This window comes from Lissotriton helveticus, chromosome 5_1 (assembly GCF_964261635.1).
Source record: "Lissotriton helveticus chromosome 5_1, aLisHel1.1, whole genome shotgun sequence".
Taxonomy (NCBI): domain Eukaryota; kingdom Metazoa; phylum Chordata; class Amphibia; order Caudata; family Salamandridae; genus Lissotriton; species Lissotriton helveticus.
Genome location: NC_136065.1, coordinates 663,924,554 through 663,937,509, shown reverse-complemented (window position 1 = coordinate 663,937,509; position 12,956 = coordinate 663,924,554). Strand labels below are relative to the sequence as shown.

Genomic DNA, 12,956 nt, shown 5'->3' with positions numbered 1-12,956 from the left:
ACCAGGGTTCAATTCCCGGCTCAGCGGGGTCTTGAGTCCTAAAAAATGTCCATGGACTCGACAATTCTCGCTCTGGTGCCTACTCGATTCATGGGTTCACACTCTGTGACTCTGGGCAATAGCTTCCTTAATCTCCACAACAGCCCCTCGCGGCGGGATGCCTGGCTTTCACCTTGCGGATACCCTGCCGGGGTTATCTCACAGGGGAATACCAGGACGGGTTCCCTAAGCAAGCGCTTAGAAACCGCTTGGTGATTTGCGCTATATAAATTCCTGTACATTCCTGTACATTATGATGTCGGGCGGATTGCCTCCGCCAGGCTGGCGGTAGCCACCGCCGGCCTGGCGGAGGCAATCCGCCCGACATCCATTGCCAAATTCCCCCCCACCATAATAGGATGGCGGGGGGGGGCCGCTGCGGTGAAAATCACCGCCCGCCTGTTTTCCGCCCCGGTGGCCTTGCGGCCGGGGCGGAATATGTTTAATATGGTGGCGGTGTCTGTTAGACACCGCCAGCCATATTACAATGGGCATTCTGGCACGCCTTTCCGTGGCGGCAATGCCGCCACGGAAAGGCAGGCGGTCTTTGGTTCGGGGGCCCCCTGCGGGCCCCCCTGGTGCTGGCCGAGGTGTTCAGTGCAATGGGGGGGGGTACCTGTGGTACCCCCCCGCATTTGCATACTCCAAGCAGCAGGCACCGCGGGGTGCCTGCCGCTTCCTGGATGCAAATGCGTGCATTTGCTTGTCAGATTGTGGCGGGCGGTGCAGTGAGCACCGCCCGCCACAATTTTGGAATGAGGATTGCGCCCGCCACTGTGACGGGCGCATCGTAATGCACATTTCGGGACCCCCGCCCTTGAGGCGGGCGGTCCCGTTTCCCGATAGGGTGGCGGGCGGGCAAAGCTGGCCCGCCATCCTAATGGCCCCCTTAGGTTTTAGGGACCGACACACAACTCTAAGGGTATGTAAAATCAATACCAGAGACTGTGTTGTGTACTCAATTTTGAGATATCTGTCGCCAGTTTGGCATATTAGGTCGAAGTCAGCTTTTAAGTAGCCAGAATTATTTTTTGCACATTTGTCATCTTGTGAGTTTATTGTAATTGTGATAGTCCCTGATCTGATTTCCTCCTTCTGCTATATTTTTAATTTTCGTGAATGATTGTATTTATTTTTATCGAAGTCTGTTTTAACCAGGATGTTCCCTTCATTAAGAACTTTTTATTATAATATTTATGGTTTTGGAAATATGATAAGCCTTGGTTTGGTGAACTTTAATAGTTATACCAGCATATTTTTGATGAGTAATATTTTTTTTTTAAATGCATTCGTATTTCCTTTGTATTTATATTAAATGTTTCATATTGTACCTTTTATGGTTCCACTGAACCAAAATAAAGGAAACATGATGATGAATAGGAAATATGTACCTTAATGGTATGTAAAGCTTATGGGAAATGCTAGTCGCGGAAATCAGGTAAAAGGGCAGCTAATTAGCTTTCATTGACCTTTAAAAGTTCTACTGAAAAGATAAGGAAGGTGAAATTAAACAGGAGTCGTAATGGAAGAGTACAAACAATTCAACATGAAAATAATGTCAACTCTTTAAACCCCATTAGGGAGTAGCCCCAAGTAAAAAAATTAGGAAATGTTCAGTTAATTCTTGGCTTCTGCATGCCCTGTAATTAGTCATGGTTCTTTCTAACAGTTCCGACAGCCTTGTCTATTCAATAAAAATAAACAAATACTGTCTCTATAATTTCGTCTGCACAAAAGCAGGTTAGAAACTCAAATCTCAACATACTCTCCCAGGATAGTTTGAAAAAACACACATGCTGACTCCATAAGACGCATATGGCTGCATACGAAAATTGTCCTGCTTTGTGCTCATTGCCCTCTCACATAGAAAAGAGTAGCTGGACTTTTAAAGGGTTTGTAGCCTAAAATTCAAATGCCACAATGATAAACTATTTTCGTGCTGTGTATGTAATAATACGGGCTAGTTTTATTATCTGTGGAGGACGTCTCGCCATTCCATGGTTTCAGCATAAAAGAGTCTTGCCCATCCCAAAGACATACAAACAAAGAATTCATGTAGAGCAGAGTGCAAGTGGGACAGAAAAGAAATGCAATCTCTTCTCTGAACATAGTCTGTGATGCATGAATTGCCCTTGCAATCATACTATAATGTTTTGAGGTATTATCTGTTCAAGAATGATATTGATCCTGCCTCAGGACTGTGTGTCATTCAGACTGAGCTACAGCAGTGAGATCTTAACAACTTTTTCTGGAAAGAAAAGTATCTAATTTATTTTAAATGTCCCAACTTACTATTGCTCAAAGGAGTCCATACAGAAGCTTCAGTATCATGAAAAAACAATCCTATCTGAACACTGATTCCCTTTGCTGAAATTGTCTAATAGTCAAAGATTGTAGATCCAGTTTTGGAGATGAAGGGTTCAAAAGACTACCTTTTCAGTGAAGACCTAGAAATATTCAGTCATGACTTATGTTTCACCCAAAAATGCCCTGAATAACATTAGTCCTAGCTACCCAGTAATTCATTTCAGTGATCATCTTATCTATATTGCTATTGTTGCACCGATACTCAACAAAAGCAAGACAAACTATATCAACAAGATATGAAGAACGGAGGTTGAAAGGGGGGGCTCACTTGAGATATTCCATGACAGAAATATTGCATTACCGCCTTTCCATATTTTTATTATTATTATTATATTTAAGCTTATTAAGCGCGCAGCTACCCGGAGGTTTCCCGGCCCTAGAGACCAAAAAAGTGAGGGGAAGAAACAGATTGATAGTGGAAGCAGCATTATTGGTTGAATAACCAGGTCTTGACTTCTTTACGAAATTTAAGATACCAGGGTTCCATGCGAAGGGATAAAGGAAGAGAGTTCCAGAGGGATGGGGCCAGGACGGAGAAGGAGCGACCAACAAGATAAGTTGATGTGGAGTCAAGAACAGCAAATATATGCTTACCTTGGCATTGTAGTGAGCGTGATATTTGTGTTTGTTGATATAATAATGACATTGATATAGTGACATCTAACAATTATTGATCTGTCCTCTATCTTATGCCCATATAATTGTGGTAGACATGCCTTGAAGCATAAAGTAAGTGTGAAGGTATAGTAACAAAATGCAACATATGCTGCACACCAATTTATTTCATATACACACGGTGAAACATCAAGCTGCAGAAAACTGTCACCAGCAGGAGTCAGATGCTCTAATGTTCAACTCAGGTGACATTAGGTGAAGTCTGCAAACTTTGCCCGCCTTAATGAAGGGCAGAGATAAGTGATATTGCCTGACTGTTCGGGCAAAGTGTAAAATTGTATGTAGTATTAGTCAAAGGCAGGATCTCTTTCTCCAAAGGGTACCTTGGTTATTTTGAAGGCACTATGGATGAAGCTATGAGGAAAAGTCTAAAAATGTAATTTAGTTGGGGGGCAGTGGAGGTACCTTCACTAATGAAATGGTGTAAAGATATGGACCTTATCATGTCAACGGAGAGAACAGTGTATATAACCCGGAAATGTCCCCAAAAATGGACTAAGATATGGACTGCATGGAACACTTATAGAGGGGACATTTGTGAGCCAGTGCCAGAAATTGATGATGATAGTACTGATGATGATTCTGAAGACTACTAAGGGAGGGATGTCACGGGAATTGAGTGCTGGGCTAGTTAACGGTGACAGAGTTAGAGTGCGATCTGCAGCAGACCTGCTATTGTGGTTCTTTGACATACTGCTATTATGTATGTATATGTATATGTATTCCGATATATATGGTGTTGTTTGGCTGAAAAACAATAAAACAGATTTACAAAAAAAAAATTTGAATTTAGGAATGTCCATAACGGACGGGGATGGTTTACTATAAGAAATAAAATATCCCTAACCCTACATGAAAAAAAAGATATTGGAGTCACCTCGGAGTTTCATAACCTCATAGTAAATGGTGACTGTGGCAGTGTGCCTCTATATAGCCATTTGAACACGCCAGCAATGTGTACCATCCTTGTAATGTACGCTTAAGGGATCTTCAACCCATATATACAAATTCTGATTACCATGTATCTCTGACTTTTACTATCCAGGATTACCATGTCTCTTTGGTTCAGAATTACAGTTTAAGCTTTTAAAGTGCATGTATAAACATTTAGTATGAAGGTGAGAAAGTGCTGTATTATGGACAATGTTTAGATGCTAATGCCTGTTCCTCTTTACTGTCTTTAATCACTAGGCAGTGAAAAGTACTATGAAGCGGACGTGTAAGTGCCACGGGGTGTCCGGCAGCTGCACCACTCAGACCTGCTGGCTTCAGCTGCCCGAGTTCCGTGAAGTGGGGACCTACTTGAAGGAGAAGTACCATAAGGCACTCAAAGTGGACCTGTTGCAAGGGGCAGGAAACAGTGCTGCCAGCAGGGGAGCTATCACAGAGACCTTCAACTCTATCTCAAAGAAGGAACTGGTTTATCTAGAGGACTCTCCAAACTACTGTTTGGAAAATAAGACCTTGGGCCTGCTCGGCACAGAGGGAAGAGAATGCTTAAAGAGGGGCAAATCACTCAGCAAGTGGGAGAAGAGAAGCTGCAAGCGCCTGTGTGGTGACTGCGGGCTAGCTGTGGAGGAAAGGAGAGCGGATATGGTGTCCAGCTGCAACTGCAAGTTCCACTGGTGCTGTGCGGTGAGGTGCGATCAATGCCACAAAAATGTCACAAAGTACTTCTGTGTCAAAAAGCAGAAGCGCGAAAGAAGCGGAGGTGGCATCCTCCACAAGAAGGACCTCAAGCTCAAAAAGAAAATCTAAATCACTAGTATTGTCTATATTCATTGTCCTCTCTCTCTCATCCTGCCTTTGCCTCCTTCAGGCAAACACACTATGCTCCTCTCTTCTTCCACTCTTCTCAATGCACATAGAGGAGACAGGAGGTTTCAGTGTGATTCAATCCAGGTGCCTTTGTAGATACACAAGAATTCTAATAAAATAGTAAATTATCTTCAGACATTCTTACCCATCAAATCATAAGCATGCCTAGACGTGGAACCCAGCAAAGGTGTGCCGTATAGCTCCAGACAAACACCATCGTAAGTAGGGGCATTTGCTGTTACATTCCTAGTCATGTAAAATATCAGTAGTGACTACTGGGACGAGGGGGGCAAATGGGTCGTGCTCCAGGCTCAATTTGTCCTGGCCTCCTTTGGGCCCCACCACCACAGATTTTGAACGCTGCTTCTTCTGGGCAGAAACCGGAAAAAATATACAGTGCCGTGTACATAAAACTGTGCGGCTATCACTGCTAAGCAGTGAGTGTTTGAGGCATAGTGCCACTATTGTATACATTCTATCTACTCATATATTGATGTATATTTACACATATGTACTCAGACACTCTTTAAGATTGCAACTCGGAGGTAGCTCTGCCAGTTTTAGCTGCAGCCCATTGTGTGCTCCCCAAAATATCACTTCTATAGACACCACTGGACATTGCCTTACAATTTCTCGCGTCGAGAAGATGCTCTGTCCACTCAATGTTAGATATAAAAAAATAATTGAACTTCAATGAATCTACTTTAAAATAGAGATTTTAAATAGGGGCGAGTGAGAAAATCAGACTATATAAGCAGTCCCAGGCTACAAGCCCATTCCCCCTTCTTTTCCAGTCAGGCACCCCGAAAAGATGAAGCTTGCCTGGCTATTGATTTTCAGAATTAAGCATCCCAGGCATGGAACCTATGCGCTGATGTTTTCAGATCAGGGGACCAGAGGATGCCTCGCCACTAAGGGTCGAGGTCGCAAGAAGGAAAAGACGACAGGAGAAAGTTGGACTGGCGCAAAAGTCTAATTCGGTGGTGCCCTACTGGTGGAGAGTAGGGACTATCCACCTTAACAAAATTGAATGTGAATAGGCTTTAATTGCAACCCATGGGGTAAACGTGTCCTCTAAGACTCTGATTTTGAGTTCGGTCTAAGTCGCAGTCTGCATACCGGATCTGGTAAATACAGATTCCCAGGGGTAAAATTGCTACTGGGTGCACGAAATACCTCAGATTAAAAGTTGTCCAGAGGGAGACGAGAAGTTAAAAGAGAAAAGAGGTGCTTGCTGCACCTATTTGCGCAATATTGTCACTTTTCTTTATTTCCAGTTAACTTTTAAGTCTTAGAAAGTACTGGGTTTGAAATTAAAGCGACTCCGATGTCTCTTAAAGTTGACCAAGAGCAAGTACCGCTATAGGGCGATCAAGATATCACCAACCTGGATGTTCAATGGCAGCGGTGAGGTGGATTGGGGAGTTCAGTTTGTTCCAAGTATGCTGGAGATTGTCCATGGCTGTCAGTGCCAAAATACTCTATTTTAGGCTGCGCTTAACCACAATCTACACTTTCCAATAGATTTCCTTAGGACTGTTTCACCTCGGTCTTATTTCTGGGAAAAATGGGAAAAAAGGATCAAGGGGAGTGCTTGATGTTGCTCTTTGAAGGTATCCCACCTAGCATTTCTGCTGAACATTCTAAACTGTGTTTGTAACACAGTATCCCCAGCTGACCTTTATTCATAAATATATTTGGCTATTTTGTGTTCTTTCTTTTTAACTACTGTAAGACCTTATTCCATATCAGGAACATTTAATAGCCTGTACATATTATTCAGTGCAATTCCCATAAATATGAACCATAATCTTACTTACACCGTGGAATAAAATCACTGTCATCAGATGAAAAACACTAATGATTTAGCACGAATGCAACATCTGCTGGAACTTTCAATAGAGAGGGTCAGTACTAAATAGTGATGAAATCAAAATGAAAGTTGCTGTCTCCCATGGCAGAAGGCTATTCCTCTAGTGCAGTGCAAAGTTAGCAAGGTGAAGTTGAAACCAAACAATACAGATTTTCTGGAAAGGTAGGTTGATTCAGGATGGAACTGTACCCACCTGTGAATGAATGCCAAGGGGTGCATGGGACCTATCATGCTCCATCCCAAAGGGATAGTAGGTTGGCACTTCTAAGGTGGAGCAGTCTAGACAGACTGTTTGTCCTCGAACCCGCATTAATTAATAGAGAACCCTACCCTCATGTAAATGAAGGAACAGCCCCCCGAGATCACATGAGTGCAAAGTGTGTGTGTTTATGATCGGTATTACAGAAGGGGACGCACCATTGTTTGAGGATCACCTTGTAATAAAAAAAGTTGCAGTTCAGTGGGGATCTGGCTTAGTAGGTCCAGCTAAACTCACTTTCGGGGCAGAGCCAAGAGGGACTCATGATGCTTGGTGTCTATCTGTGATGGCATACACAAGCTACAAAACCTGGAATTAAATGCACCCAAAGCAGTTATTGCTGGTTCAGATTCTTAAAAATATTTTCCATGATCACTTTGGTGGCATGTAAGGGAGTACTCGCGGTAAGCCAAGAAGGCTCTATTGTGGTAGACAGAAGTACCTGTGTACAGAGAAAGAAAACTGTGCATGACAAGACCCTGTCGACATGGGAGTGTATACTTCCGCAGGCTTTTAACCCCTGGCCATTCTCTCTTTGCTCACACTTCTTCATGAAAACGTTTTTTTCTTCCTCTTCTGTAAGATATGTACATTGCTGTGAGAATTCTACCAATGGAGTCAATACGCCGCACATTATTGCTAACACAGAAATAAAAACAAACATGTCCAGAAGTAGGTGAAATCCTAAAACACTGTAAGCTAACACGTGTAACTATTTAAAGGTGTTGTAAATAGCAAGTTAAGCACTTTGAAGTTTAATTTATTGCACAGTTAATGTAATCTAAGCTAAGTAATGTTCTCTTGTTAACAGGTTTTGTATATATTCTCTCGATCATCATGTTTGTGAACCTAAACTCATTTAATTGTTGTCCCTTCAAATGACTGCAGACATTGTTAGCATGGCAAGCGAAAAATTAAGTAGGTGTTTCTCACCACCTGTGTCGAGGTGGCGAATTGTCAGTGTTAAAAGAATCCATTTGTGCAGAAAACACATATTCGGAAACTCTTCTGGTCTTTACAAACCGACAGCAATGTGTTGCAGACGTTGGCCATGACACTGTCTTGGTAAATCACAGCCTGCTAACCCTTTTCTATAGCCACTTTTTGTTAACCATTAGTCAATGCAATAAATAAGTAGCCAAGTGCTTGCAACATATCAAGGTGCCCTGTATTTATTTACTCTTATAACAGCCGCGCTTGGTTTTGTAATGTGATGAATGCTTGTTAATGTATGTCTGAAGCTAGGCCTGTATTACAGATACGCCACTCTGCCCTGGCTTGGCCCGCCATGTACCTTTAATTGGTGCACCAAGTAAGACCAGGGCAGCGCACTCATCCACAGTGAGTGCCCTGGGCGCAGCGCATTAATAGAAGACGGACTTGCTGTCTGAACCCATGAGTCATCCCGCCACTGTGCACAAGGCAACCAGCCTGCAATTTCAAAGTTACGCAGCAGTCACCCCCACACCAGGCGGGTTCAGTAACTCACTGCACCTGCCTGCCGAGCGATGTCTGGGTAGGTCCAAAGGGCCCCCTTCCTTCTCCTTCCAATGGGCGCCCTCAGGGGCGCACTAACTGCTCCTAATGTCCACTTTGCCTCCGCACCTGCATTCATAATGTGGCATGGCGCAAGGGAAAGTGTTTCCTTATTTGCATTGGGGCCCATCGGGAGACGGGGAGGGGAAGAACCGACCGGACACAGGTGTAAGGTGTGATAAAGGCCGCTTTTATTGGAAGACAGGTGCATCCTGAAAACATACCCCAACCTTGGCCTTTGCCGTACAAAACTAGGCCTAACTAAATATACATATACCTGACCAATCCCCCCACCCCCACCCCTAAACAGTTCCCCGACAACATCATAACAATCCTTATCAGTTACCCAAACGCCTGCCTCAACTGTTTTAACATCTGCCCTATGTACACTCCCTCCCCTTCAACCAGTAAAGCTCCTTCCTCCTATCCTACCCCCCCCCCCATTATAACTAGGGAAAAGCGCCACTCGAAAGCCCCCTACCGCTTTCGACCCCCCCCCCCCCTAGGACCCTTGCACCTTCGGATACCTTTGCACCCCTATTGCCCGATCCAATGCTTCCTTCAGTTGTACAATATAGAGCTCCATCCCGTATCTCGACAAATGTACCCCATCCTCCATAAAAAAGTAGACCGCCCCATACTTCAGTTCCGGATGCTCCATTCTACCTACCCCTTCCTTCTCACAAAAAGCCCTCATCTCCCTGTTAATTTTCCTCCTAGTCCTGTCAATAGCCCCTGGTCTCTCCGCTCCCCTCCAACATCTCCGAGGTATAAACTCTGACCAGATGACGTAACACCCTGCCCACTGTCTCTTGATCTCCAGTAAATCCCTCCTCATCTGCTTTACCAGTGCCAGTCCCTTACACTGAACCAGGTCATTTTCCCCCAGATGAACCACCAAAACATCCGGGCACACCCCTCCCCGCACAACGTTATTCAACACCGGCACCAACTCGTGCCAACGCATGCCCCCTTTACCCCTCCAATGACACCTAAACAACTGCTCATCCAATTCCAGGTTAAGGTTCCTGTATTTTTCCCACTCAGCCTTCTCCGCTCTCTTTACAAAAGAATGGCCCACCACGTATATAGACACTGCTGCCGCTGTAGGCCCCGCCACCGCACCTGGAAAGAAACATATATGAGCAGCAAATCCAAAATCCAGCTTAGTCCACTACTACCCCTCGCAACCTGACATACGTCTTATAACAGTCCGATTTCCATCGTCCTAACTGTTTAATTTCCTCCTTCCCCCAACCTTTCCGCGCCGCCTCCGTCGCCGCCCCGATGCGAAACGAATGCGTCCCGAAGTCTTTCGGATCCTCACCCATACACCGCAGGGCGTGCCGCAGGACCCATAACAACTGCGCAACCGTCACTCGTCCCGCCTCTCTCCTGCCAAACACCTCCGCCCCAACCTGTACCCCTCCGTCCGCCAGCCGTCTCCCCCACGCCACCGGACACACCGCCTCTGTTCCCCCAGGACCCAGCAACACCCAAGTACCCCTCCCTCGCTGATCAGTCTCGGAACGTTGAAGCCGCACTGCGACCTCCCTGCCTCGGAACTCCACTTCCCCCCACGTCAGCCCCGCCCGCCCCTTTAAACCCACCAACTCCGACACCCGAAAAGCCCCGAAATACATCCACGACATCAATGTGGAAAACCGCACCATCTCCTCCCGATCTCTGCACACTACCGGTAAACAGCCCACCAGTCCTTCCAACATCGCCTCTGCAATTGGCCGTCCCCTCCGCACCTGAGCCCCTCTCTCTCTCTCCCAACCCTCCAAAAGACGCCCTCCCAATTCTCCCGCCGAGGGGGCATAACCCCACCAAAGCTTGCCCATGAACGCCAAACCTGCCAGTTTACCCGCAATTGTCACTCTCGCCAGACCTTTGTCTATTAACCCAGCACGAATTGCACCACCTGCTCTTCCCGACGCCACTTGTCCCGCTGCCTTACCGCTCGAAAACGCAGAAACTCCAGCCAGGCTTGTTCGTAACTCCTCCACGTGGACGCTGCCATGGACGACCTCACCAATTGAACGGCCCGCGCTCTCCCACCAACCACATCTCCTCCGGCACCTTCGTCTTGACCGCCGCCGCCTCCGTGGGTAGCCCATGGAACCTCTGCCACTGTTGACGAGACAAAGCATCCGCAATGTCATTGTCCACTCCCGGCACATGCTGAGCCCGAAACAAGATATTGTGTTCCAAGCACCTCAACACGAACACGCGCATCAGCTTTAGCACCTGGGGCTCCCTCGCAGACTGCCGGTTCACCACCTGCACCACCGACATATTGTCCACCTTGAACAACACGCGCCTGTGCGCCAACTCACGCGCCCACACTGTCACAGCCACCACCAGCGGGAACAATTCCAAGAAAGCAATGCTTCTCCCCCCCGCCTGCCACTGCTCCGGCCATTGTTCCGCGCACCACCGGCCCGCCCAGTAGAGTCCGAAACCTCCGACTCCCGCCGCATCCGATGACATCGTCACATCCCACTCCCACTCCTCCGGGGGCGCCATGGGAACACCGTTGAATCGCTCCAAAAAAGCCAACCACATGCACAGATCTTCTCTCGCGCCCGCCGATAGCCGTACGTGATGATGAGGCAGCGACAAACCGGACAAGGCCAATCCCAACCGCCGACAAAAGGTCCGCCCCGCTCGCACAACGCGGCACGCGAAATTCAAATGCGCCAGCAACACCTGCACCTCTCGCACCAACACCTTCCGCGTGGCCAACATGCCCTTCACCAAATCCACCATCGCCGACCGCTTGTCCTCCGGTAGGCGTGCTTCCATGGCCGCTGAGTCGAGCTCTATCCCGAGGAACGACAGCACCGTGCTGGGCCCCTGCGTCTTCTCTGGCGCCAAAGGCACCCCCAGGTAATCCATCAGGTCCGTAAAACTGCTCAGCTGCTGCTGGCTTTCCGTCGAACCGGGGCTGCCCACCAGGAAGAAGTCGTCCAGGTAATGCGTAATCGCCTCAGAGCCTGTGCGCCAGGAAAAAACCCACTGCAAAAAAGAGCTGAAACGCTCGAACAAGGCACACGACACGGAGCACCCCATTGGAAGCGCTCTATCGACAAAAATGAACCCATCCAGCTGGATCCCCAGCAAATGATGATCAGCTGGGTGAACCGGCAGCAACCGAAATGCCGATTTTACATCGCATTTTGCCATGAGCGCCCCCCGACCCGCCGTCGTCACCAACTTCCTCGCGACGTCCACAGTCGAGTAGGATGCCAAATCCGCCGAGATAAAGTCGTTCACCGACGCGCCCTCCGGCCATGAGAGATGTTGAATCAGGCGGAATTGACCTTGCTCTTTCTTTGGGACCACTCCAATGGGTGAAATGATCAAATCTTTCAACGGCGCTACCTCGAAAGGTCCCACCATCCTCCCCTCTTTCACTTCCTTGAAGAGCTTCTCCCGGACGATACCCTTGTGTGCGTTCACGGACTTCAGGTTCTCCGCCCATCTAGCGATCCGCGGACCCTCGTACCCCAACCGGAAAACCCTCCCTGAAACCCCGACGCAGCACCGTCGCATCGTCCGCCCGCGGATACACCTCCAAGAAAGGTTCCAGCCGATCCAGCCTAACCGGTGTACAAGCCTTTTCCCATGGTACTCGCTCCCCCCCTACCCCCTCCCCTGCCGGGCACGGGAGCCTGGAATCGACCCTGTGAGGGGCCTCCCCAAAGCCCCCAGCATCGCGCCTCTGGGTGACGTTTTCCACAAGCGGAGCACTCATGTCTAAAGCGGCACGTCTGCCGGAGACAGGAACCCCTGTTAAAATCCCAGCATGTCCCAACGCCGGGACTGCTCCAGGCTCCCCCCGTCCCCACCCCCCCACGGGTGGGGCGGGCCGAAAAAAGGGGGGGGGGCCAGCGGCAAGCCACTGGCCGTGTATATAGTGCGGCCAAATTTTGCCCCACTCATCGTCTGCTGGTACAGGTCCGCGTCCAACTCCCCCCACTGAGCCTCCGGGTCGGACGCCATGCGCGGCCGGAACTCCTCATCGTAATGCGACCAAGCATTGCCCCCGTAGGTCACCTGTGCCCGCCGCACCACATCCATGTATTTAAACAGCGCGACCGCCCTGTCCGGGTACTTCTCACAGTACACGCTCGCATAAATCAAGAAAGCCGCCGACCAATTCTCGATAGTAATCGGCACTTTTGGCCGCCTCGCCAATTCCTGCTTCTCCTCTTTCGACCCCTCCTTGGCCATCAATTCCCGGTGTAGCAACTTTAAAATCTCCACGTACTCCCCCTTCCAGATCTTCTCCCTAGTTGCCATCGACAAATGTGCCCCCAATGGCTTCGCCACCCCCATGTATGGCAGCTTCTTGACCGGAACCTCGCAGCTCTCCTTCGC

At 48.0% G+C, this 12,956-nt stretch overlaps 1 protein-coding gene across 1 annotated transcript in view; it reads left to right on the top strand.

Annotated features, from left to right (window-relative positions):
* Nucleotides 1–8,175, top strand: part of WNT8B (Wnt family member 8B) — a 422,033-nt gene extending 413,858 nt beyond the window's left edge. The window contains exon 6 of the mRNA XM_078643063.1: nucleotides 4,273–8,175. Coding sequence (XP_078499189.1) covers nucleotides 4,273–4,839 — 567 coding nt within the window. The 3' untranslated portion in view covers nucleotides 4,840–8,175. The remainder of the gene's footprint in view (nucleotides 1–4,272) is intronic.
* The last annotated feature ends 4,781 nt before the right edge of the window (nucleotides 8,176–12,956 follow it).